General features: G+C 39.9%; 1 protein-coding gene and 2 long non-coding RNA genes across 3 annotated transcripts; 1 reads left to right on the plus strand and 2 right to left on the minus strand.

Annotated features, from left to right (window-relative positions):
• Positions 1-1,127: 1,127 nt before the first annotated feature.
• On the minus strand, positions 1,128-18,734 carry LOC120720933. The gene is made up of 3 exons (XR_005693094.1): positions 18,592-18,734; positions 5,954-5,958; positions 1,128-1,160 (listed from the first exon to the last, which is right to left on the minus strand). It is a non-coding gene; the product is annotated as an uncharacterized LOC120720933 (long non-coding RNA).
• gas2b (growth arrest-specific 2b) lies at positions 10,881-27,387 on the plus strand. The gene is made up of 8 exons (XM_040010816.1): positions 10,881-11,270; positions 15,075-15,344; positions 17,114-17,223; positions 17,772-17,913; positions 19,817-19,880; positions 20,292-20,856; positions 20,951-21,058; positions 25,983-27,387. Exons 2-8 carry the CDS (start codon positions 15,122-15,124, stop codon positions 26,208-26,210), a joined length of 1,440 nt encoding a protein of 479 aa, XP_039866750.1. The 5' UTR covers positions 10,881-11,270; positions 15,075-15,121; the 3' UTR covers positions 26,211-27,387.
• Positions 22,231-26,248, minus strand: LOC120720934. The gene is made up of 3 exons (XR_005693095.1): positions 26,164-26,248; positions 25,953-26,062; positions 22,231-22,460 (listed from the first exon to the last, which is right to left on the minus strand). It is a non-coding gene; the product is annotated as an uncharacterized LOC120720934 (long non-coding RNA).
• Positions 27,388-27,454: the final 67 nt, after the last annotated feature.

Raw genomic sequence — 27,454 nt, forward strand, 5'->3', positions numbered from 1 at the left:
CTTTGTCCAATATATCCACCGTCCTTCATTCAAGCTCATCCAAGCCATGTCAGAATTTTTTTCTTTGTATTATTGTAGGGTCTTGCCTTACAAAATAAAGCACCTTGAGGCACCTGTTGTTGTGATTTGATGGTATATAAATCAAAGTGAATTAAACTAACTTTGTTTCCAAACTGCTCAATCTGTGCTGTCCCTCTGATGTACTCATCGGTTAAGCACTAAAGCTTCCAGCTCATCTTCCCGTCATTTTGTCAGTGCCACCATCTCCAAACCATCCTCCATCATAGCAGGTCTCACTAGAATCTTGTAAATCTTCCCTTTCACTGTTGCTGCTATCCTTCTGTTACTGCTACTCTGTTCAAATTGAAGGTGTTTAACTTGAGTTTTTCCACTGAATCGCCTTGTGACCACTTTTGATAGTAAGGTAGTTGCACAGGTCACCTGGTGGAATGCAACCTGCCTCCAAAAAATTGGGGTCAAACTTAGACTGACTGGATTCACTCTCAGACAGACTGGCAACACGTTGCAATCAGTCGGACTCAGTGTGCACCGAACTTCAGTCACAATAATTTTGTTTGTTTTGCAGTCTCCAGAGATGGGTGTAGCATTGACCAAACAGTAAGTGAAATTCAAAGTTAACAGCGCAGAAATAATACAAAAGTAGTTCCACTTGGGACTTTAACCCACGTCTCCTGGATCAAAATCCCTCAAACCACAAATCAGAATGCAGGATTTAAATCATTGAGTAAACTTGTTAGATCACTGCTTGCACATAACCTCTGTTTGAGGCTAGCATCCACATCTACAAAAAAAAGATCATATATTGTATCTGCTTCAGTGTAGCAAGTAATAAGGTAATATAGCAAGTAGTTCCTACTGCTGATAGAGACTGAAAGAGTTAAGTTGAAGAGTGATCACACTCTTCTGCAAGGGTGAACCTGGATGAATTCACAGAATTTAAGAGAAAGACATGTTGAACTACTGAAATGGCTCATGGTCTTTTTTACAACAATAGAAGAAAATTCATTTTTTCAAGGCTAAGCTCCATAAGCCTCAAAGGCTGGAGTGATATCCTATGTCAGTGACATACACGCCTCACTGATGCTGATATTAAATACGCTGGTGACAAAAGCATTGAATTATAATTTTAAAAAAAACCCCTGACACTGTGAAACTTTTTTTTCTTATATCACAAAGAAACCATTTGTTAGAGCGGCTTTATGTTGGCTTTTGCAAAACCTGAATCATGTGGTGAAAAGCATCCTTGCATTTCTGTTCCTAGGTTGTATTGATTAGCGCGTCGCTACATGTATTATACCTGTATGTCCTTGCCTATTTTGATTTTTTTCCTTTCTGTTTCTTTTGTCCATGTTTCTAAAACTGAGATGAGTTGCTATGGAGACCAGGATACATGTGTAAAAGGGAAGAGGCAAAAAAGCGAAATGTAGTGTTCGGGAGACACTTGAAGGACCATTCAAACTGAAGCCGAAAGAGCAAGCGTACACTGTACGTCACTCACATTTCTTTTTCTTCTTTTTGACTCATTATGCTTCAAAAACACAAAGGCACAATTTCGTAAAGGTGCAAATTATAATGAACGAATCAGCATCTCTCCTCACGCACCTCTGAGTGTGAGTGACGGTCTGATCTTTCACGTGCTGACAGAGGTTAAGCGACTCGCCAGTGATAATACAGCCATTTCAGGCACTCCATCACTTGATAATTACATTACACCAGTACTCCATTGCTTCCACTCGCTTCCGGTAATCTTGTTAAGATCCCAGTGATTGGAATCGTGGTGACAGAGACAAATGACAGCGGGTTGGCCGCCAGTGGAGCCAAGCCCTCTCCATGTCTGACTGAAGGTTTTGAAGTGCATTAAGCCTTTGTCATGTAACTATGGAGCTGTAGAGGCACACAAGCACTGAAAAGCAAAGGCAGACTCTTTAAGTTCTCTATTAAAATAAGTCCATTTGCTAATTTGCACTTTTAGGAAGAACCATGTATCCGCATTTAAGAAATGCGGATACATGGGTTTCCTACACAATGGCTACAGACCATGTCATTAAAAGTAAACATGGCTTCCCCTTTTTTTCCTTTTCCCCCTACTAACAAGGGCTTGTGATTGAGTTGCTATGCTGCCCTCTGGTGTCCATTTGTTAACACTCCACTCAAATCACTGGTGTTTTAGGATCCTGTATGCTGGTTTGCTTCATATGGAGTACAGACCTGTAAAAATGTACAGCTCTTTTTTTTTTTAGGTTTCATTATTCCCCGCTGTAGACTCAAAGACAAAGTACAGTAATTTACCAGCCCTGCTTATAGACCTGCTTCACATTTAGATGCTCAGTGTGACAGGTAGCTTAATTAAAGTAAAGGTCTGCCCTGCAGCTATTGACCGCCTGGCCTGCCAGCCTGTGCTGAGTTAACCAGCATTCATCTGTCATCTGCAGCACTGGCTGACATATTTTTTATTAGTCCTTTAAATGAACGCCTCACAGCCTGATATCCACAGACAGGCTGTGACACTGAGACAGTATGAGGGTGATTGACATGATTTAAATCAGAGCAAATACCTGTGAGAGAGAAAAACAAGTGACAGACTTCAACATAAAACGTAACATTATGATGACACTAGATAAAAGGTGCATGGTCATTTAAAGGAGCTACATTTTCTTCTTAAAACATTTTATGACTTGACAGAGAGCAAATGAAGGTTTTAAAAATTAAACAAAGAAAAAAAAACAATATGACAACAATAAAATTGATTTAAAGGCTAATTTAGTTTCAGGAGATTTTTAAGGATTTATTTTTTTCAGGGGAATGTTAAGACCTCAAAACATAGCTATCCTTTAAATTATTCAAGGATGTAAATAACCACTATAAGGTGAATCCAACCATAGAAGACATCACGGAAATGCTTTCATTAGTTGAGAGTTTTACCACAACAAGTATACTGACTCTCCTTTCTTTCAATTTAAATGGGCTATAAAAATATAAACAAGTAATGATTTGAATGGGAGGAAAACAGTGCATATGAAGTGAATAAAAAGCCAGTGTATTCTTCTCAAATCAGAACAGAAAAAAAGCCATACACAAAAACATCTGCAGGACACACACACACAGATGCATTGAGTTATATGAAGGAACCTCATTCCACCTTAAAATGAAATCTGCTTTAATCTGACAGAATGATAAAACACTTGTGAGTCTCTAATAAGTGTGGCCCCATCTGATGGACCCCAGGTCCTTTTGACCCAGGGGACCAATTTGAGTGGTACACAGCACATGGTGCCGGGCTGAATTGTCGACCCCCACCTCCACCACTAGCTCCACTAGCACCAAAAGGGAGCAGGATTAGGGTTCAGTTGTCTTGGCAACCTAAGATGCCATCTGTCATGTGTGTGCTGATCCACGTCGTGTAGCTGAGACATTGTTTTAATTCAATCATTTTTTCATTGCCAGGCAGACTTGTGTCTGTGTGTATTTAACTAGGGTGGAGTTAAAAGACAGGGTCTGTGTGGAAATCTCAAATGTGAAGCTTTAAGAAAAACAATCCAGCAAACGGCCAAGAAAACAAAGAAAGATGTAGAAGAACACGAGGCCAGTTTCGGTTAGGGGGTCTTAAGAGAGGAAACAAAAACATGCTGTGAGTAGCTATGTTGTCTGGCTTTGTTTAACAGTCCGGGCTGTGCTCCAGATGCTGATCGGGGGACTATTTATTAACTCTGTGGGTGCATCTGAGTCATTGTTAAATTGGCTTAACAGGTCTTTAAAATATCATCAGTAGTTCCGCTCTACTATACAAGCCTCTGCAATTCACAGATTCACACAGCCTCTCTGAAAACAACTGTTGGCTGTTGTAAGAACTACAAAATGGTTTTATATCTAATCTCATATGGGTGTAGCATGAAGTGAGACTAATGCACACCGTACACACATTAAAATTCAATACAGCAAAGGTCAGCGAATGCTAACCAGTGCAAATGAGCAGGAGGGCAGCAGGGAGGTATACTTATCGAGGGAAGGGGGAGTGTCTGATAGACGTAGGAACATGAGGGGGTTGTCCCCCTTGGGGCAGACTGCAAATGAACCAGCAGCCACACCTGAGACACACACACACGCACGCACACACACACACACACACACGGACAGACACCAAACACACACAGTGGTGTTAGCTTGTAGCTACCTCCACCACCTACCTGACTGATTGACGCCCCGGAGCTACAACTATTAAAACAAAACATCATCATCTGAGGAAGTGTAATTAACATCCATGCTGTCTCGGCAGCTTTAATTAACATATTATAATGAGAAAAAAATGTGTTACCACTACAGAGTCCTTAGCAGAAACACTGCTGATGTTCATCTTCTTAACCCTGAAGGGGCACAGGAACAGAGCGGGAGGGAAAGAGAGAGAAAGAGAGCCAGGGACAACAACAAGAGACAACGTCGTCACATTACAAAGGTATAGTAATCATCCACAACTATTTTCAGTTGCGGATGATAAAAGTTAATTCATCCCGTGAATCCTATGTATGCAATTCCAAGCAGGAAAACACTCTCCCAAAAAATTATCCCAGGCGTATATGACAGAGAATGTGCATCTGCTTTTTGTTTTGCATATTTTAATTTATATTTTATTGTGTTGTGGTTTGCAGTGTTTTGTGTTGTTTCCCTTTAAATTTGTTTAAAAGGATAAAGCTGAAAATTTAAATAGTTAAAAGTTGAAATGTAATTAGTTGCTTTTTGTATTTTATAATTTATTTATTACATTTTATGTGGAGTGAATAAATAAAAGTATATTTACGGTGGCCCCTAGAGACAAAGCACGTACAAACTCTGAACATGTACAAACTCCAAAGCACGTACAGCATGGAGTTTGTACATGCTTCGGAGTTTGTACGTGTTTTGTTAGTCCAAGGATCACTGGACTAAATGACTACAGACCTGTGGCTCTGACATCTGTGGTCATGAAGTAATTTGAACACCTGGTCCTCTCCTACCTCAAGACCCTCACGGCCCCCTCCGGGACCCCCTGCAGTTTGCATACAGAGCCAACAGGTCTGTAGACGATGCTATCAACATGGCTCTACACATCATCCTGCAGCATCTGGACTCCCCAGGAACCTATGCCAGGATCCTTTTTGTGGACTTCAGCACTGCCTTCAACACCATGCTTCCAGACCATCTCCAAGGCAAGCTTTCCCAGATGAATGTGCCTGATCCCATCTGCCGGTGGATCACTGACTTCCTGACAGACAGGAAGCAGCACGTGGGGCTGGGAAAGACTCCCGGACCATCAGCACCGGCTCCCCCCAGGGCTGTGTTCTTTCTCCTCTGCTCTTCTTCCTGTACACTAACTGCTGCACCTCAGCTAATCAAGTTTGCAGATGACACCACCGTTATTGGACTCATCTCGGACGGGGATGAGTCTGCCTACAGGAGGGAGATTGAACGTCTGGTGTCCTGGTGCAGCCACAACAACCTGGTGCTGAATGCCCAGAAGACAGTGGAGATTATTGTGGACTTCAGGAAGCACACAGCCCCACTCCCCCCCATCATCCTGACTGACACCCATATCACCACTTTGGACTCATTCCACTTCCTGCGTACCGCCATCACCCAGGACCTCAAGTGGGAGCCCACCATCACCTCCGTCATAAAGAAGGCCCAGCAGAGGATGTACTTCCTGAGGCAGCTGAAGAAATTCAACCTGCCAACACAAACGATGATGCAATTCTACACTGCAATCATCGAGTCATCCTCACCTCCTCCATCACCGTGTGGTACGCTGGAGCCACTATCAGGGACAAACAGAGACTGCAGCGTGTTGTGCGCTTTGCTGAGAAGGTGACTGGCTGCAGACTCCCATCTGTGCAGGACCTGTACACCTTCAGGACACTGGGGCGTGCAGCTCGAATCACAGCTGACCCTTCTCACCCTGGACACAGTCTGTTTTAACTGCTCCCCCCAGGCAGGAGGCTCCGGTCCATCCGGACCAAAACCTCTCGCCATAAGAACAGTTTCTTCCCATCTGCTGTTGGACTCATGAACAATAACCATATGACTATACTGTGTTCTCTGCATCTGTTCCATTTTTGCACTGATCATCAACTGCATTCATGTATATATCGATCTGCTTAGCACTTTTAATTTTCATTTTCATGTTTATTTAACTGTTGTATTACAGTGTGTTTTGCACTAAGTACCGCAGCAATTTCCCAATGTTGTAAACCTGCTCAACATTTGGCAATAAAACCCTTTCTGATTTCTGAATCTCTAAAACTCATGCAAATTCCAAAACACATGAAACCTCCAAAACAAATACAAACTCCAAAACACAACGAAAGTGAAACAAGGTAATTGCAGTACGTGTTTTGAAGTTTGTACGTGCCCAGCATTATGGACCATGCTGGGCATCCTCTGCATCCTCTGCACACGGCCATAAACAACCAGAGGAGCCTGTTCAGTGAGAGGTTGCTTCTCCCAAAGTCAAGGACCAGCAGACTTAAAAAGTCCTTTGTCCCACACGCCATTAAACTGTTTAACTCCTGGCTGGAGGGGAGAGGGAGGGGAAACGGGGACAAAGGAGGGGGGAACAAGTAAGCTGTAGTGCCTTTTCACTGTGGAATAGTTTTTGTTAATATCCACCGGTGTAATAGACTCACAATACTAGAAATGTGCCGTTCCCTTGTATTCTTATTCCTATTTATCCCTTTTGTATACTCTGTATTTATATATGTGTATATATGGTATATTTCTGCTCACATTCTGCAACTTCTGTCGGTGCTGTGGAACTGGAAACCCACCCGAGGGATAAATAAAGTTTCATCTGATCTAATGTAATCTATAGGGCAGTACAGGGCTTTGTATCTACAACTCCGCTGTGATATAACGAGCGGTCACAGTCACGTAGCTTTCCGTTGCCCTGGAGGTCCACCCATTTGTAGTTAGGGCAACAGAAGATGCCTGGGACAGTTCACCCATAACTTTCAACTTTTCCTGCTCATACATGCTTGGAACGATCTTGTCACACTGAAGTGGACACGCAATGAGATATCATAGCGTGGCTCATCCACGTTTATCACAGTTTAAACCCCTTGTTTTGCACAACGGAATACGGCCTCCCATCTGCAGCTAAACACCCCAGTAGCTTTTGTAATAGCTTTAGCCCGGTCGGATTGGGCAGCAAAGGGCTGCTTAAATGCTGCAAACTCCTCTGCTCCGCCACTTGGATCACTAGCGCTGACCATAACTATCGCTTGACAGACCCACCACGCGCACCATACACATACTTTTTTTTTCTCTTTCAAATCTTCGGATCACGTGCGTACCGAACCGTGGAGTGGGATCGGTTCGGATTTCGGATCAACCGTGATCCGTTGCACCACTAGTGACCACAGTGCACACGTCTAATGTTGCTCACAGTGGTTCAAGGGACCGCTCAGGGAGTTTGTGTGTTTGCTCAGACACATGAAAAATTAGAGGGAACATTGACCGTATGTATTTATATATAAACATATATAAATAAAACCACAGTTTTTTTACATTAGTAATTCCTTTTGTGCATAATTTTATATTGTTGTTGATAATAAATTAATTAAAGCAACAAAACAACCTGAAGAGCTGGTTGAGGGCTGGTTAGGAGCTGAAAGAGCCCGCTCTTTTTAGTGAGCCGAGCCGAAAGAGCCGGTTCTCTAAAAAGAGCCGGAATTCCCATCACTACTCACCATGCTGATGGTATTTTATGGCTGTCAAATGCTATTGTATGGTTTTTGGTAAATTCAGCTAAAGAAATGGAAGGAAAGTATTTGTTTTTGCAACTGGCTTCTAGTAACAAAGTAAAATTGCTTCTTTGGTAAGATTCTTGTTATGTGCAGATATCACGAGAAAGTCTGGCTCCTTGGAAGGAAAATATAAAAAAAATGAAAGGTGGCTCAGACTTGTGCTGTACACATCTTTATTCATCTATTTCTGGGTTTTAATTTTTAAAAAACCTAAGTCCTGTTGATATACAAACCATTCAAAAGTACAAAAGGTGGACATTGTGATACCATGATATCTGAATGAAAGCGTGAATTTATCAGCTAATGTTAGCTAACTTAGTTAGCAAGCTGCTTTCCTAACTAGGTGTAAGATGCAATGCAAAAACACACATATAAGCTAAGTAGAGCTATTTAATGACTAATAAAACACTACAATTTCACTTACCAAATCCAAAGCGTAAAGTTCTTGAATTGTGAAATTTTCTTAGTGCAAAAGAAGATGCAAATATGTCTACAGTGTTGGGAAGGTTACTTTTAAAGTGTATTCCACTACAGATTACAGAATACAAAATGGCCCAAAATGTAGTTTGTAACGTATTCCGTCACGTTACTCATTGTGACTAACGTATTCTGATTACTTTGGATTACTTGATATATTGTCATGCTTTTTACAACTACATGAATGTACTATTGCTGTGTGATTTATTACTATTAATGAAGGCTAGTCGCCACCAATCTAACATTGTTAGCTGGCGTTAGTTGAGGTTAGTTCATAGACTGCAGACTGTTAGACTTGATAGATAGCATTAACAACCTGCTAGCTGCAAATAATCATGTGCTGTTCTGAAAGCAATACCAACTAGATTTTTAAATCCTAATATAAAATGAGTAAGATTAGGGTGGACATTAGATAAGGCTGCACTTTTTGCAGCAATCTCGTATAGAAAACTATTTCTGTATCAGTAATGTTTTTTTTTTTCTGTCTGCTTTCAGAAACTGCACATGATTATTTGTAGCTAGTAGGTTGTAATGTAGCCTTCATTAATAGTAATAAAACAAACAGCAATAGTTCATCGAAGATACTGTAGTGGCACACAACCCAGGTAGCTACCACAACTAAAACAAGGTAGTTGCAGTAGGCGAACTTTAGTTTTTAAAAAAGAACTTACTTCCAGATGTTTCTTTAGGTTGGAGTCTTTTGATGCTGAGAGCAGCTTGGTTTCTGGCAAACAGAAGTTACATTGCACAGTCAGATTTCACCCATCCCATTCTTCTTTAAATGTGAAGTGGTGTCAGAATTTCCAAGTAAGAAATGCATTCCTGCCCGTGCACTGCTGGCTCTGTTGTGCTGGCTCCGGGTCCATTGTGTAACTGACACCACCAATATTAACAGGATGCGTACGTTAGCGCTTCTTATTCCGTGTTTTGTTTGGGTTTCTGGCAATGTGTGGAATTACCAAAATAGAGAGGGGTTAGCCTAACATATGAAACAGGAAGAGACCACCCTGGAATCCATTTATTTCAACAAAGTAACTGTATTCTAATTATCACCTACTTAAGTGGTTACAGTTACTCATATTTTGTATTTTAAATACGTAATGCCGGTACATGTATTCCGTTACTCCCCAACACTGTATGTCTTTAACAACAAACAGTTGATTGCTTGCAGAGTGATTGCATAGGCAAAAACTTTACCGTCATATGCCAGTCAGAGGTATTCTTTACGCCCCTTGGTATCACCTCCATGAAACTACTAAGATATTTTTATCTTATTAGTAGCTAAATATCATTGAGATTTTATGTTCCCTGGTTGCTCCATTGGTGCTAGTTGTGTTTGGATGCCTAATAACAATAAATAATTTAATTAATTAATCTTTAATTAGTTAGCCAATGAACATACATGATCCTTTTCTGAAACACAGTATGACCAAAATTTACAAAATTACACATTTTTGTTGTGAATTTGACCAAAAATGAGTGACTGAGTCCATAAAGTCAGCAGGAAAGTATTTTCTGAGATGAGAAGACTTATCCATGGACTTATGGAAGCCTTTTTGCAAACACAGGGGACATTAAAAACACTACAGATTCAAGTCACTTCCTCACATGGCTCCACATTTAACATACCTGGAAGATACATCCATATTTTATACTGTAGGGGTGCCTAAAACTAGGACAGCTAACCATTTAGCTAACTTGCATCAGACCAGTCATAAGCAAACGTAAGACTGTCCTCAAACTACAGAGCAGTCTGTAATCTCCACTCAAGACATTTTTTTAAATTCTTTAATTTCACTGATTGTTTTAAGCATCCATATCTGCAAGCACACATAATTAAAACTAATAGAGAAAACAAAACTCCAAACTCTGAGGCATTGAAAGAACCATCTAAATGTAGATGGCAACTTCATGATTCCTTATCCATAGTGTCATTTTTTAAAAAGTTTTTGTTATATTAAAACACTGCAAACAGTCATGCAAACTAGATTTTTTTTAAAGGATCTTTGTTTTAAACATTTTTCACTTCATCACTTAAATCACTTTAAGCATATTTGCACTGCAGAAGACATAATGTGGATTGCACAACACTGGTCACTATATTCTTCATTTCCAGTTAATATTTGTACAGCTGCTGTTATTGTGTATATATTTATTTATTTATTCATACATTCTTATATAGTTCTATATTGTGTATTGTGTATTTTGTTGTACAGTTATTTTATTTTCAACTTTAATTTATATATTTTATCTTATTCTTTCTCAGTTAAATTTACCCTTCATTCTAATTTGTGTTGTACAGTTATTTCCTTTTTAACCTTAATTTATATTTTATTCCTTCCTAGTAAAATTTACCCTTTTTAATTTTTCATATTTATTTCCCTTTTTAATTTTTCATATTTATTTCCCTTTTTAATTTTTCATATTTATTTCCTATCTTATTCATAGCCTTTTCCTTTTTTGTTTTCTTTAGGTCACGAGCAGTTGTCCAAGCATTTCACTGCATATCGTACTGTGTATGACTGTGTACGTGACAAATAAATTTGAATTTGAAGTCATTTGAAGTCATTTGATTTAATATTCAGTAGCTATTCAACTGTAATTGTAAATGTGTTGCTATGGGAACCAAGTTTACTTGCTATTAACAGCAGGAGAAGGAGAAAAATGTAATTTAATTAAGACATCCTGTTTAAATATATTTATTTAAACATGGAGGGGGAAAAAATCCCCGACAAAAACGAGAGAACAACAGCTATGTATTTCCTTCTTTTCTCCCACGGTCTAACCTGTCTTCAGCAGTTGTAAGCTGACACCACAAACTTGCAGGCATTTAAAAGTGACGGCCCCCTTTACATACTTTAGTGTACTCACATTTGGTGGACCTGAGGGCGCTGAACATCTGGTCATGAGTGATGTGTGTACCAGAGGAAAAACACGTAAGAAGAAGACTGTAAATAAGAGACATCTGTGGACGAATCCTACAGTTACTGTGAGCGTTTTGTAAGTATATTTTATATTTATGTGGAATTATTATTATTATTATTATTATTATTATCATAGCTGTGGTCATAACAATTTATTTCAAGAAATAGAAAATGTATCAAAATTTACAATTTCAGAGTTGCTTGTGTATTTTACAACAACTACCACTACATGTATTTAACCATAACTTACCTTTTTTCTGTCAGAAGAAAACGTGTCTTTAAATGTCAGCTTTGGAAACTTATTTTCACATAAGCACTCACAGAAGTTACTAAATGAAGAGACTGTTCTGAGGAGCTCATTGTTTGAACCAGTGGAAGATTGAAAAATGTATATCTTGGCACCAGAATTTGATTTGATAGGGTTTTACTGGAGCAAGAGCGTGTTTTATCGAAGGAGCTTAAAGAGGTGCAGCAGGCAATAGACCTTCTCATCCTGTGTTGACATGGAGTTTATTTAGTCTAGAAGCACCGTGGGGTAGGTCGTGGAGTGAGAGCTGAAGCCTCTTCTTCATTCAGTAGTTTTACATTACCTCTTCTACTTTCCAAAAAGTCAAATGAGACGGACTCAAAACTGATGGAGTAAGATGCTGCCAGCAGTGCTACTGCCGTCCAATATTTTATGGATAGTAATTTCAAATAGTTGCCACACAGAAAGCATCAGATTTTGTTGGAAGCTGAAGAAATGATTTCTACTTGTTTTAACCCCAAAGTAAACACCAAAGCTGTGCCTGCCATGTAGGAAAGGAATGTAGTTGTTTACCAGATGCTGCCAGGCTTTGATTTCATTTAATAGCAGAGCTGAGCCGAGGGTTGCAAGAATCCCATTCATAAATAACATCTTGTCTTACTTAGACACATTTAAATTAATGCTTTGGCTCAGGTCTGTAATAATTCAGGTAGTCAGGTGTGTAACTTTGCTAGTTTTCCTCTAATAGCTCGTTTAGAAGTGAAGATTTAGGCTTTTATTTTGAAAACACATTAAAGGGTGTGAGATAACAGTGAAGCACATCTCTCTTTGGAAGCATTAAAGTTTGGGCAAAGTAAACAAGGTGTAAATCAGAGCTGCATGCACGGACCTGTGTGTTTGTTTATTCGGCATCGGTGTGTGTGTCTTACAGCCTTTACACACAGCTCTGCAGGAATATAAAGGCTGCTAGTGTCTGAGAGCTGGGCCAGTGGTTGACCTCTGCCTTCCCTTCCCAGCAGAGCTCTCCTGTAGCAGAGGTGTGAATATTGCACCTGGATGTTTTCTTAGAGACAGAGGCTCCCGTTTGTCAATCTGTAATCCAGCATCAGACTAGGCAGCCTGTGCCCTCCACATATAGCTTGCCTCCGTCCCACATCTGCATGAAATGTTTAAAAATGATATTTTACACTGTGTCTAGTCAGAGTGGTATTTTTTACAAGTTTCCCACATTCATCTCACACAACCCAAGGCCAGAATTCAGTGCAGCTTTGCCTGACATATTTTGTGAACATGCTACAAAGAGGCTTGCTGCCAAGAGAAGTCAGCTTTACAGCAAACTACACCTGAACTTGTAGTGCTTATCTGCAACGAGGAGCTACATGTACTTTGATAGATAAAACACAGGTGGTATCAAAAAGCCAGCTGCGATCCTGCTGATCTGGGTCCCTAACATCTATCTTCAGGTGTGCATTTACTTCACTATTCTACTAAAGGCAATAAATATTGAGAGTGGGATTTCCCAGAAAGAAGATTTTTATCAGTTATGTTAGAAGCACAGCTCAAAGGACGCCAATATCATTTTGTTTTTGTCTGGTGTGAAACAAGAGTAAAATATTATTATTATTATTATTATTATTAAAAATCTGACACGTTGTCTAAGCAACACACCAATTTCCCTTGTTGGATGGCTACCACAGCATTTATGAGGGTCTCAGGATCACATACTGTATATAATAGATTGACATGGCCAATGTGACGTTACCTACCTACTAGTTTACTGGTTTTGAACTCTGCATTTTGAAGCTTCAATAGTACTGAAGCATAAATGTGTGAACAAGCGGATGGTTTGGTAAATTCTTAAAATGCCAGCAATCTTTGTCATCAAGCTCAAACCATTTAGGTGCAACACACAGAAATACATATTTGTCTAATATTGGCAAATAGCTGAATAATAAAATCCTAGCTTCAGTCATCATAAGCATGAGTACAAACTTCTTGAATGGGCTGCAACACACAGCAGGCATATTTGTAAGGTAACAATGGGAACCAATCTCTCATTTGGCTTCCGTGTGACTGGTTTTAGTGGAAGTGAAAACTAGCAGACAGCAATCAACTACAGCTCTAGGTAAAGTCTTGATGGTTGAGTCAGTCAAAATCACTCACCCTACACTGGTTATGAAGAGCCACCGGGAGCAAAACAATTTTTTTTGTCAGGCTTTTAATCCTGTAAAACTGTCTACCTTTAACATACAGGCCTACTGTTAGCCTCAGATGGCCACCACATGAGCAGCAGTTTTTGGTATTTCGGCGTTGGCTTAATTTTGTTGCTGCTGTGTCGTGACTTGTAGACTACGCTCAGAGAACCCACACATAAGCATCAATGAGGCTTGTTTCCCGGTGCAGCTGAGGTTGCTGCAGGAATGTGTAGTAAAAAAGATTAAACTTGTCTCTGCTTTTAATTAATGGCAATATATCAGGTTCTGCATTGGGTCAAAGAACTACAAGAAGCATATCCTTATTCCAACTGTAATATTTCCACCCTCTGTGAAGTGTTTTGCCATTTGACAAGCCTTAAAATTAATTGATTTTTTTGCCTATGCTGGACTGCTCAGATCTTATTTTACATCTCACCGGTAGCTTAGAAAAACACCCCCACCATCCAGAATGTTTTCTTGCCTTGTTACTTTATAGTAACACATTAAAGTCAGTCAACTGGCTCAAAGTAATCATATCTCTACTATATATCAGTCAGCACACCCACTGACCCACTGTACATGTTGTCATCTTAATTCTAGCTGATTAGAGAGAGCAAGCCTTTGCATGGTGCTGAGCTTTACGATCGTGACTGCTCTGGGAACAGGACAAATGAGCCATGCAGCAGCACCAGGAGACTGGCTCGGGGCTGTGGCTGTACATCTTATTAAACACAAGCTGCCTGCAGTCAGTCAGTTTAATCCCTTTGATTAATGATTGTGTGGATTGTTTGGTTGTGAAAACAGGGTTTGCACATGAAAACCAGTGCCGCAGCTTTGGGAGAAGGTTTCAACATGTTTTGTTGTTTTTGTACATTCACTTTAAAGGACTTACAAATATTACCCTTGAAAAACCATTATATTTTAAATTATGTATTTGGCTTTAGATGTATTAGAATCTAATTAGATGTAGATGCACCTTTACAACATTTAGCATATAGGTATATGAGTTATTTTAACTGCTATTTATAGTTGGAATATGTCTGATCTATTTTAACTTTCTTCGTGGGTAACAGATATAAAATTAAGGCCCACAGTTATAGGAGGGATAGTGTATATATAGGACAAAGGATGGTGAATATGACAGGAGGGAAAGAGAAAGAATAAGATTCATTGATGTAGTGAAGGAGGACATGCAGAGGGTTGGTGTGACAGAAGAGGAGTGAGATGGAACTCATCTGGTGATCCGTAAAGGGAGCAGAGGAAGTCAGGAGGTCAGCTGTGTGAATGTCATACCCTAATTTGAGACAACACTACTCTGCACATTACTGATGAAGAGCAGGTGTGCTTGAAATTACTTACTATTGAGGTGCAATAAATGAATAAAAATTGGAGGACCGGAGTCATGTGCGGTCTTAAATGGTCTTCTTTTTAAATCCAGTTTCTCTGGACTAGTGGGATTCATCAAAGATCATTTGGTGCTGAAACATGGACAGTGAAGTTGGAGCAACGAAAGCCACTCTTGGCAGTCCCATCACCCCGAGGCAGTTGACTGGATTGGGGATGAATGGCTGTCTCTCACTAAGGTACAGACACTCTGGACCAGGCCTGGCCTGTCCCCAGGAGTACCACCAGTGGCTCCCCTACCGCCATGACTCCAGCCTTCTGCCCATGAAAGAAGACCTGGCCTTCTGGCTCAACACCATGATGGGTGAGACAACTTTTTATTTTGTAATAAACTGTATTGAATAATACTGTTTTTCGCCAATGATGATCAGATCTTGCAGACCTTAGAGGCCTACTAGGTTTTTATCCATTAAACATCTCAGTTATATATTTAGGCCCCAAGCTATTTAACAATTTCTAAACAATAACCAATACTTTTTATTCTGTATTTGATTGGAAGCCAAAACAAGTAGCTGAGGATTAGAGTAATATGCTCGTTTTCCCTGTTTCTTGCAGCATAATTCTTAACTAACTGTAATAAAAAGCATTGCAAAAAATATTGCAGTATTGCATTGCAGTACTCAACTGGATGATCCATAGATAACCTTTAGATTTTGCTGGGACTCAGTCTAGCTATAATACTATACTTTCAAAACAAAACATGGCTACAAAATCTTGAATTTAGTTTGGATTTTTTTTCTAATCCACGCAGTCACACGCCCAACAAATGTTAAATGCAAGTTGCGCCTCAATCAGCCACCAACAAGCTTCTGGCTTAATTCTGGTTCAATATTTGATATTTGGTCGATATTACACAAATTTTCAATAAGACTGAGGTCGATTGATTTGAGGTGAAGTTGAAGAATTTGGAAGTCATCCTCCAGTCCTTGACAGCTGGTACAGTGTTCCAGAAAGTATTTGGGTTATCCAAATGTCAGACAAGCTTGAAGGCTTCAGTTCTGAGCAGATGCTTCTTTCTTGGTCTTTGTTCTCTTAGTCCATTTCAATGTAAAACTTGCTTCACTGTGGAAAATAATTCTGGTGTTCCTGCAGTTCCCAGTTCATTGCAGGGTTGAACCTCCAAACCAATTTCCTTTCATCTGAAAGTGACAGTTTTGGCAGAGTGGTGACACATCTGAATAAATTGTACTTAAATGCATTGAAATGCAGTAGTTTAGAAATGTCTCCAAGAGACCTTCCTATTATGTGTAAATCCATAATCTTTTTAGCTCTTCGCTGAGTTTCTTGGACTTTCCCATTGCTCTGAGTCAATCCAATAAGTGCTGTCAAACAAATCCTTTTATGCTGACAACAAGAAACTGACGGTTGTAGTCAATCATGATAGCAAGGTGTTACTAGATCTTTGTGTTGCCAACTTAAAAGAAATGTGTGGATTAGAGAAAACCCAAACTGAATTCAAAGTATTAAAAGATATTATTAACACTATTTACAAAGTGTGAATATATCAGTCTTTATGTTTGGAATCAAATACAGTTTTAAACAGACTGCACATCCTCATATTAAGAGTTGGAGTAGAGATGGAGATTATATTATGTAAATGTTTAGAATTTATATAAATTGTATTAAATTATTATTCTCATTTCAAAGTCACAAAGTCATAATTGTAATGTGTAAACGCTGACGGGGTGTTTCTGGTTGTTTTTATATATTTTATCAAACTCATAAATAATCTTTGACATTTAAAGGAAATTAGAATTCGAAGGTCAATACAGAAAAAAACAGATGTAATCATGTCATTATTATTTCAAACATTGGTTCACCCATGTTCATTTTTACTCAACTACAGTATAATCCAGAATTACTGATTTCATATTGGATTATTCTGAGTGCATCTCATTGTTAAAGAATCCTTCTTGTGAAAACAAATGGATAAGATCCTCTTGGAAAAACCAATAGAGGAACATATTTGATCGACTTCTAAGATCTTTTTTTGAGTAAAGCAAAATGCAAAAAGAAAGCAATCCTGAGTTACAGTTGTGAAATTTCTGTGTGTCATGTGTGAATTCTGCCCAGGAGTGGACCTCACAGCAGATAATCTGATGGAGAGTTTGGATAATGGTGTTCTGCTCTGTGAGCTGGCTCAGCTGCTGCAGGACAAGATGATACACAACAACAATGGCAAGGTGATGTGACAACACAAAGTAATGCGCACAATTATTTGCACACCAAACGGAAAAGAAGATAAGACTAATGTAAAAACACGTAATGTGAGTCATTTTAATAACAACAAAATAAAAACAAAACAAATGAAATCTAACTTATGAACAGTCAGAGTTCAGGTAGAAACTAGGTCAGGTCCGACGTTGGCAGTGATAATGTCTGGCATTTCATTCAGTGCTTGTCTATGTGTGTTATGTCTATTCATGTTTTCTTTCAGTAAGCCTCTCCTTACTACAGTCGTGTTTTGTAAAGATCTTACCCCTGATATGCCCTCCATGCACACGAAATGCTGGCATAATGCAAGTGGAGAGGAAGTTGTCTCTTCCACTCAGTGTGTTTATGCTCAAACTCACTAAAGAAGGCTTTTCTATTGTTGATCATTGGACAGGATCCATTGTGTACCCTGAAACACTGATCCGGGATAAAGCCAGTCAGTGTGCTTCTTAGAAATGAGAGCTTATGTTTCCACTGCTTCTCTGTGAATGTGCTTGTTGAAAACAATCAATCACAGGTCTTCACAAGAAGAGTGATCCACTGGCGAGCTGATGCAAGTTCTGGATCATTTTTCGCCAGGGACAACACGGCCAACTTCCTCTACTGGTGTCGAAAGATTGGTGTTGATGAGGCTTACCTTTTCGAGTCTGAGGATTTGGGTGAGTTAAGACCTAATGGAGCAGAGAAATTCAGACCTGTTTCTTTTAACAATACAAGGCTCAAGTGAATCATGCCTCGCAGCACTTACAGCACATTACTGATTAACATGAACATGTTATATCTCAGCATGGTGTGCAGTGTGTCCTTAAAGAAACTGGACAATTGGAAAACAAAAGAAGAAGCAGTAGGCCTAAAAAACAAAACTGTACAGCAGATGAACAGTATCTGAAAGTCATGTCCTGACCTTGACCTGACACAGGACCTAAGAGATACATCTGGACCTTTAGTTCCATCTACTGTTCACTGAAGTCATTCTTAAGAAAGGGAAACAGAAGGAAAAGGCTGATGCATGCCAAATTACACAAGAACGGGACTGAAAATCAAGTATAACAGGTCCTACGGAGTAACGAATCCAAATTTGAAATCCTTAGCATTTGAGAGAGAGTTACAACACTGAGACATGATGGAGGCCCAGTGATACTTTGAGGCTTCATTTTAGCCAGCCGTGTCAGAGATCTTGTCAAAATTGATAGAATTATAACCACAAAAAAGTCAAATCATCCATCCACTATGCACTGAAAAGGTGTCTGACTGGCAATGGCTTCATTTTTCAGTATGATAGTGATCCAAAACACACTGCCAGTGCAGTAAAAGCATACCTCAATAGAGGTGCACACAGTGGAACACTGTCAGCCATGGACTGGCCTCCTCAGAGCCCAGACGTCAACATTATTGAAGCAGCGTTTGATCATCTTGACAGAGAACTGAACAAAAAGCTTCTATCATCCAAAGAAGAGCTTTGAATTTCCTTCAAGAAGCCTGAAGAACTATTCATGAAGACGACCTAAAGAAATTACAAGAAAGCTTGCTTGAGAGAGTTCAGGCTGTATTGAAGTGGTCATACCAAATATTGACTTTCAAACAAGTCCAAATCTTTTTTTTCCCCCTTATATACTGTGTTGCCATGTATGTTTTCCCATGAAAGGTGACTATAAACATTTGCACAATACTATAGTAACAGTTGCAAAACTACTACCAATTGTTTCAAATTAAACATTAACAGTCCAGTGAGTCGGTGATACAATGTTTGTGACTCAGAAAAAGTGAAGTATACATATCTCACATCTCACTCCAGTCAAGTCCAATTGAACTACCAGTTTTAATCAAGTTAAATGCAGTAAGTAAGTCTAAGAAAGAACATTTTGCACGTCTTAGATGGGCATGTCTCTGCAAGGTGGCAGATGCGTAGGAATGATAACGTACAGGCTAATCCCCACCAGCAACAATGAGTCTCCCCTGCAGGCAAAGTTACCCACTTCACTTGATTAATTGAGGGAAGTGGGAAAATACAGTTACCACAGTTTGACAGACTTAAGTTTACTTCATCAGTGACACAAAGGGGGGATGATATAAACTTCTTTCTTTTGTCAAAACAGATGAGTCAATAGAAACGCAGCTGTTTGCTGATTGTATAACTTTTTTTTTGCCATAAGTGAATGCTGTGGATAATGTGATGTCTTTGGACTCAAACGTTTGTCATCTTGACAAATAACAAATTAATAATAATGTTTTCTGACACAAACTGAGTGTAGAGCCATTTTTATTTCATAAACCATAATGGACTGAAGTGGCTTACTTGTTGATGACTTCATGCCTTCATGCCCTCAGCTGCACATCCAGGGCCCTGAGGAATTCCTGGTTCAAAGAGAGAGATGCACAATAGAGACAGAATACCTCCTGAAACATATCCTCTATGTTCAGGCTGCAGGCCCCGCTTTTTTTTTTTTTTTACAAAAACAGAAGCTTATCTCTGGAAAGATCTTTCCTTTCAGATAAGTGACCTTTTTTTATTCGTACCCCTGTATCCTCTTTGTCTGTACGTCACGCATGTGCTGCCTGAAGTCCTCCACAAGCAGCCTCGGGAGGTGTGCCTGTGCCTGATGGAGCTGGGACGGATTGCAGCCAGGTAACTAGGAATAACCAACTGTCCATCCACAGAGCAGCTCCAAAAATAAAACCGTGATTGCATTACACTTAAATGAAATATATTCTTTTTATATCATTGTTTTCATTCTACTGCCAATAGCTGCATGTTTTCCTGTTTAATTTTCTTTTCTATATTTAATTTTCTTGTCATCTCATTTTCTGTTTATCCTTGATGATGATTTTCACTGCTATGGCAACTCATTCATTACTTTTCACCTCTTAAGTTTTCATTTCTAGCTGCATTAGGTGCTCACTTTAAAAAAAAACTAAGTGTTAACTGCTGAAGTATCTCCAAGAGTTTAAGCACCTTGATGTGAAAATCACTATGTTCTCTCTCCTGTGTTGACTTGTTTGTGCAAATGCAAATTTTTTTGTTAAATTTCACTTTCAGGTACGGCGTGGAGCCACCGGGGTTGGTTAAGTTGGAGAGCGAGATGCAGAGGGAGGAGGCAGGGAGCTTATCTCCATCATCCCCTATTTTCATTTTTCCTCCTCTCTCATTGTATTCACCATCCCAGCCATCCCTACCACCTGCCCCTTCTCCCCCTCTCCCTGCACCCACTCCCCTCACTCCAAGGGCAACCAGTCCATATGAACCCCTCGCTGCTTCGCTTGCCTCTGATCTTCCATCAGCCACAACAAACCCAGTAACTATGTTTTCATCCCCTCCTCAGTCCCCCCTCTCATCCTGTACTCCTTATACAACCACAGTCTCGACACAAACACCTTTGTTCCCTTCATCCTGCACCACTAACACATCTGCCTCAACTCCGCTGTCAGCGCCTTCACCAGGCCAAACCCTGGAATCCACCACCAAAGTCTGCCTTACCGCAATAAACGCCCGCCGTGCGACAGCTACACCTCCCACTAACTCCCCACCTGCAGCCTTGACTCCTCGCTCATCAAACAAGTCAACCATCAGGAGGAGCTCCTGCACCAGCATTTTGGATGACTTTGTGCGTATTTTGTTTCCAGTGAAATTAATCTCAGTGGTACACTGTTTAAAATACACTCTTTTTGAGTTTGTTTTCTCTGTGGAATCTGTAACAGGTAAGAAACATTATTGAAAATCAACCCTGCAGTTGTCCCATCACCTTCCTGGTTGAGAAACAACCAAAGGGCTGTTACCGTGTTGGGGACAAAGTTCTTTATATACGAGTGAGTATGTTTCCGTTATCACTTTCTCCTACAAATTACTTTTATTTTGACACATTCATGCAGTAACTTTGAGATCCTCCATACAACTCTTTAGATAATTTAGCCAACATAATAGAAGCAGTAAATACACTCTCTGACCCTTTGTTATGTACACTTTGCCAGTACTGAGTTGGGCCCCCTTTAGCCTCCACAGTTATATTAATTATTCATGATATAGATTTAACAAGGTGCTGGAAACATTCCTGAAAAATTGTGGTCCAAATTGACGCGATAGCTTCATGCAGTTGCTGCAGATTTATCAGATCCATGATATGAATCTCCTGTTCCACGACATCTCAATGGACTGAGATCAAGTGGCTATGGAGGCCATTTGAGGACAGTGGTTTTTGGTGACCTTGTGCAAATTATAGCCGCAATTTCCTGTTCTTGGCTGACCACATAGCAATGCCGTGGTACCCTATGTAGTTTTCCACTTCTGTACCTCATCTCCTTCAAGGTTCATTGTGTTGCTTGTTCAGAGATGTTCTTCTGCATACCTTGGTTGTAACAAGTGGCTGTTTGAGTTACTGCTGCATTCCTTTCAGGTCAAAGTCTGGTCATTCTCCTCTGACCTCTAACATTAACAAGACTTCTCTGACTTTCACCCAGAGAACTGCTGGTCTGTGAATATTTTGTCTTCTCTGTAAAGACTGTGTGGGAACATTCTAGTAAATCAACAGTTCACCCAGAGCACCCAGTCTAGCACCAACAACAACACCACCTTCAAAATCACGTAAATCACCTTTCTATCTCATTCTGCTGCTCAGTGTGAACTCAGTAGGCTGTCTTGACCAAGTCTACATTCCTAAATACACTGAGTTTCTGCCATTTGATTGGCTGATATGTATTAGTGAGCAGGTGAATAGCTGAACCTAATAAAGTGGCTGGTAAGGGTATAAAAACATAATAAACAAATAAGTAGTATGTAAAGATATATTTTTAATAGAAGTTTGGTTTACATTGCATTAGTTTGATGACAATGCTTTTAACTTGTTTTTTTAAATAAAATATTAAAGTATGTTCACTAATAGGACAGGAGGCTTTGTGATACCAAAAGACAAATAATAAACCACACCTAATGTGAGCATTTGTCACAGATAACACATAATCACATATGAGGTGTGAATGTTTAATCAAGAGTTGAGTCAGCAACAAGTGCAATGTGTCAGAGGGACTGATTTGCATCACTTGGGATGGAGACCCTGATGTCTTTCAGCCTCCCTGAAACATCCTCCATCTGTATGCATATGTTTTGAAGGCTCAAGGATGGGGAGGCAGGGTTGCTTGGCAACCAGTGGTCAGGATACGAATGGGCTCACAATGATTGTATTCAGTACATAGACCTTCAGTGAAGAGTTCAAACCTGGAAGAAAAATAAACATGTTTCTTTCAGGGTGATTCTGCAAAGATATGACCCTGGTGCGCATTTTAAATGGCAGCCCACTCGGGAGTGCATGTATGTGGGTACGGTTTTGAATACAAAGATGTACTTCAGTGTCTTTTATACATCCCTCCATCTATAAAAACTGAAAATGTGACCTTGATGCTTGCTGTATGTTCTGAGTACACGATATATTTAACATAAAAATAATCACTGGGAATCTAAAAGGTGAGATCTTGATAAGGTTTCTCACAGGTTGGATCACAGTGTTTGTTCAGGAGATAAAATTTATTAGATGCATAATTTCTGTTGCAACAGCTACATTATGACATTAGTGACAGATTGCATATTTCTTACTTCCCATTTAGAGAATCATATCTGTCATATCATAACAGATATAACATATGTTGGAACACCACTTCTTAGAAACCTGAGGAAGTACAGATGCATGATAGCCAAATCATGGGCTGGCTAAATGCATATGCATAAGCAAGATTAAAGCTTTTCTATGCTATCAAAACTGCCTTGTGTGCTCACATTCTTTATGCAGTCTTTCAGATATAACGTCTGTCCTTGAACCTGCATCACGTCTTCATCCCTAATTATTAGTTTGTGGATAAATTGCACTGCTTCCTTTTTTCCCGGTTGCTGAAAAGCAGACAAACATGAGCTGTTTGAATAGAGTGATCAGTAAGCCATCCATTACCTTGAAACCCACAGCTGCCTACACGTGAGTGGGGAAACACACCATAAACCTCCATTTCCATATACCGTGATAACCCCCGTGTCGCTCCTAGGGGAGTGTACCCTTCAGTGTGTACAGACCTTTTTAAAGAGCAGATACTATTGATTACAAAGACAAAGTCATTAGCGATGGGTTTAATCAGACAGCTTGTTAATGAGCGGCTGAGCATGACCGCCCCTCCTCACGTGTAAACTTTCTACCCCGCCTCTCTCTCCCCTTCTCTCTCTATTCCCTTTGGACTCTATTCAATCACGCTGGCCCTGGAGTGCTTTGCTATTCTTTGGTGTTAAAAAAGAGGAAGGCTTCTCTTTCTTCTCTCTGCCCAATTAGGCTCTCGTTCAGCTTTGTAGCAGAGACCCCGTCTGGCTGTGCTGATGGAAGGAAAAGAGATTTATAGCACCTCACAATATTAAGACACATCATGCTAATATAGTGATGAACCTAAAAAGCACTCTTTTTTTTTCATGATCACATATAGCTGATTAAAATCATTTTCATACAAACACTTCATCATCTTCCTTTCTCAAGTGCTCTCGAGAAAGACGTTGACTCAACAGAAGCCATGTGGTCTTTGTTCTATAGCCGACCTTTGACATAACAGTGGAACGTGAAGAAATGATGAACAAGGAATGTGTGAAATATTTATGAAACCTGTACTCGGACCAAATCTACTGCCTTTGTTGTCATCGTTTTACCTGTTAGTAAGCTCAGATTTAGCAAACATTACAATGTAGCTGAGGCTTATGTGAGCGACGTTAGCTTTGTAGTGGTAAATTTAAGATTATGCAAATCTTCATCACCACAACTGTCCTCCAAATCATGAACATGTGTCCAATCTGATGAACATCTTTACTGTAGTGGATTTGGGGATAACTAAAGTCACTAAGCTTTATCTTCTGGCGAATGAGGAGTTATTTTTAGCAAGATATCTCAATTTGACCTTTTAGTGCCATTCAGAATCTGCAATGGTCTAATCAATGTGCTGTCTTATAGGGTTTCTATTATACTGTCTGCACCTAGACATACACCCTGTATTCAATAAGGAGGTCTCGCTGATGTGAGATCTCTAGTAAAGGGGAAACCGAGTACAACAGGCGAAACAGATTAATGGCATTAGAACCGGTATGGCTCATCAATTTGTGTGTTTGCTGTCAAATTTAAGAACTGAGCGCGCTCACAGCATCAAAATCAGCGCTTGTGGCTAAAGCCTGCCTCCTACTGGCATGTGTATAGAGGACTCCTTTTCCCTGAGTACACTAATGCATCTTTCAGGAGGAGAGGGGGAGAGAGGGAATCGATGGAGGACACAAGGGAATTCAGACGTTAGTTTATGGGCTGCAGACATAGCAGGGAGGGGGAGGAGGGCGGGGGTTATAGAGACAGAAATAAAGGAGCCTGAAATAACAAAGAGGGCTTTGGTAGATCATCTCCTTCAGAAAGATGCTGACTTGTTTCATTTTTTGTATTTTCTTCTTAGATGATTAAGTTGGTCTTTTATTTGACAACATTGGTCCATGTTTGAAAAATTACACCCAGAAAATAGTAGACTGCAGAAGCTATTTATAGTCTACACCAAATAACAAATCTAAGTTTATCTTTTACTTTATTTAATACGTTTAAGCTTAGACAGTCCATTGTTAAGAATCTGGACTGAAACACGAGGTTTGCCAGTGACAGTAAATGAAGACAAAGAAAAAAACAACTGTGTTTAGACAGTTTTTTTTTAAATTTTGTATTGTGACTGACGTTTTGAGAATGATAACCAGTCACACTGATATTTCCTGGGAGTGTGACAGGAGAGTGGTTTATTCAGGATGTCAGACTTGACCCCTGTCAACCTCAACAGTTTAATCTGCAGGATAACAGCTGAGACGCACCACGTCTGGAGTTTCCTCTAAAGCCGCCCGTGTCTCCCGCCTGCGTGTGTGCGTGTGTCTGTGCTTGTACCATTGATTTTTTTTTCATCCCATACACGTGACACACACACACTTCCATACATAAAGCGAGGAGATCTGCTTGTATTATCGCATTCTTAATGGCCCTGTAATGAAGGCTTTATTGCTGATAAGGCAGGGGGTGGGTGGGGGGTTGCTGGCGCTGACAGAACAACGGATGGCTTTGCAGGGCCTCTTGGGAATGTTAATGTCTGCTGGGAGTTGAGGGACTGAGCCGAACTCATCTCAATTTCTCCTTCCATTGCTTTTTTTTCTCCAAGGCTCTATATTGTGGCATTAGTTGCCATGGCAGCAGTTGGTTTTCAGCTGTAAGGACGGCTGTCTGTGTACGATTTGTTGATTCAGACACGACTGACCTCACTGTAACTACTGTTAACAGACAGACTGGTAACGCTGCAATTATTATCATTTAAAATAGTTCTGCTAGGTGGCTTGTGCTTCAGATCTGTGTGGGTGCGCCATTGTGCGTCACTGTGTGTGTGTGTGTGTGTGTGTGCTCAGCTGGTTCCACGAGGAGCTGTTTCATTTGGCTTAATGAGATTTTGACAAAGCTTTCCAAGACATCATTTGCCTTTCATAGCCAGTGCTACACACACACGTGTGTGTGTGTGTGTGTGTGTGTGTGTGCGTGCGTGCGTGTGTGTGTGTGTGTGTGTGTGTGTGTGTGTGTGTGTGTGTGTGTGTGTGTGTGTGAAGCATTGCTTAACATATATTTGAGAGTTCAAAAACATCCTGGAAATGCATCAGCCAGAAAATATATGGAAAGTTTATTACCCAGCATTCCCTCCCATGTCACCTTTGCAGATGCTGAATGAGCGTCACGTGATGGTACGAGTGGGTGGAGGATGGGAGACCTTTATGAGTTACCTGAAGAAACATGACCCCTGCAGAGGAGGAGAAGGAGAAGGAGGAGCAGTGCTGGCAGGTAAATCTGAGGTCAGGCTTTGTAAGGACAAACCAAAGCCACCCAACTTGAACATCTCACCTGACAGTTACATGGTGGTCGGAGCCCATTATCGTGGCAAGAAGTAACTGCCTCCGGCTTCAGGTGGCAGCGGGAACTCTCACCTAATCAGAGCAAAGTGTTCAAGGTCAGTGATTCAACACAGCTGACGTCCATTTTACCTCAAGTTAAAATACAATCCAACCTTTTCTCCTTATACACAGATGTGACTGTTCTTATAGCTGTGTGAAGTACGCAACTGACTGTGATTACAAGCTTACTTAACTCTGCGTATGCCACAGTGCATTAGGAGGCAAATAAATGGCAACAATTTTATCAATTCACTCGCTTTCACCGCTTCCTGCTGCTGCAATTTGTGCTTCAGCAGCTTTATTTTGACCTGTAAGAAATTGCAGCGCAGATATTTTTGTCAGCGCACCATCTTTTGGATGTACATCATTACTTTCATATGTTCTTCATTGTGAAACACTCTTTCAGGAAAAGTTTTTTTTTGGTACTCTATGCAATAATGTGTCTGTTGTAAAGTCATCTGTTTAGATTTGTGCAGTTTCTCAAGCTCACAATGTGTTTATGTTTGTTTGAACTTTTTTTATTTTAGACATCCACATTCCTTAATCATCTGTGTATTTGAGTTTCATTGGATGTTTGCCTGTAATTAAACCTTTTTTCTAAAAAATATGTGTTTAAAATAATTGTAATTTTTAAAAAAATATATAGACTTGATTGCTATTGCAAGGACTAAATAAAAGATTTCTTAATGCTGCTTTATATTTACTTCATATTTACTTCATATTTACTTCTCACGTTATTTGTATGTTTTGGGCCTTTTAACACAGATTTACTCATTCAAGTCTTTTTTTTTTTAAAAAAAAAAAGCAAAGACACAAAATGTTACGTTCTCCCTCTAGGTGGCACCATGTCCTCAGTGACAAAAGGCCAACCACCGCCGTGGTGATTAGTTGGGGAAGTAATGTGTCAACACTGGCGCTATGATGGTGTCCTACCTCCCTGGACATTCATCTCTTAGCTGGACTGTCTGTTTTCAGTTCAGCTCCAGAAAGCACCTCTACCCTACAGATTTAACAGTACAAAACATCTTGCTGCCTCAGACAGACGAGGATCGTCACATATTAAAACTTTCAAGACAAAAGTGTTTTTTTTTTGTCTTGTTTTTTTAAAAACAGAGCGATTCACATATAGCTCTGCAACTTTGGAGGGCAGAACTGCAGAGTCCCGGCACAAACACAAAGACAGAAAGCAACAACATGTTAATAATTACATGTTTTATTTCAGTAAAATAAACTAATTAAAA

The sequence above is a fragment of the Simochromis diagramma genome, unplaced genomic scaffold (genome assembly GCF_900408965.1).
Source record: "Simochromis diagramma unplaced genomic scaffold, fSimDia1.1 OVJJ01000603.1, whole genome shotgun sequence".
NCBI lineage: Eukaryota > Metazoa > Chordata > Actinopteri > Cichliformes > Cichlidae > Simochromis > Simochromis diagramma.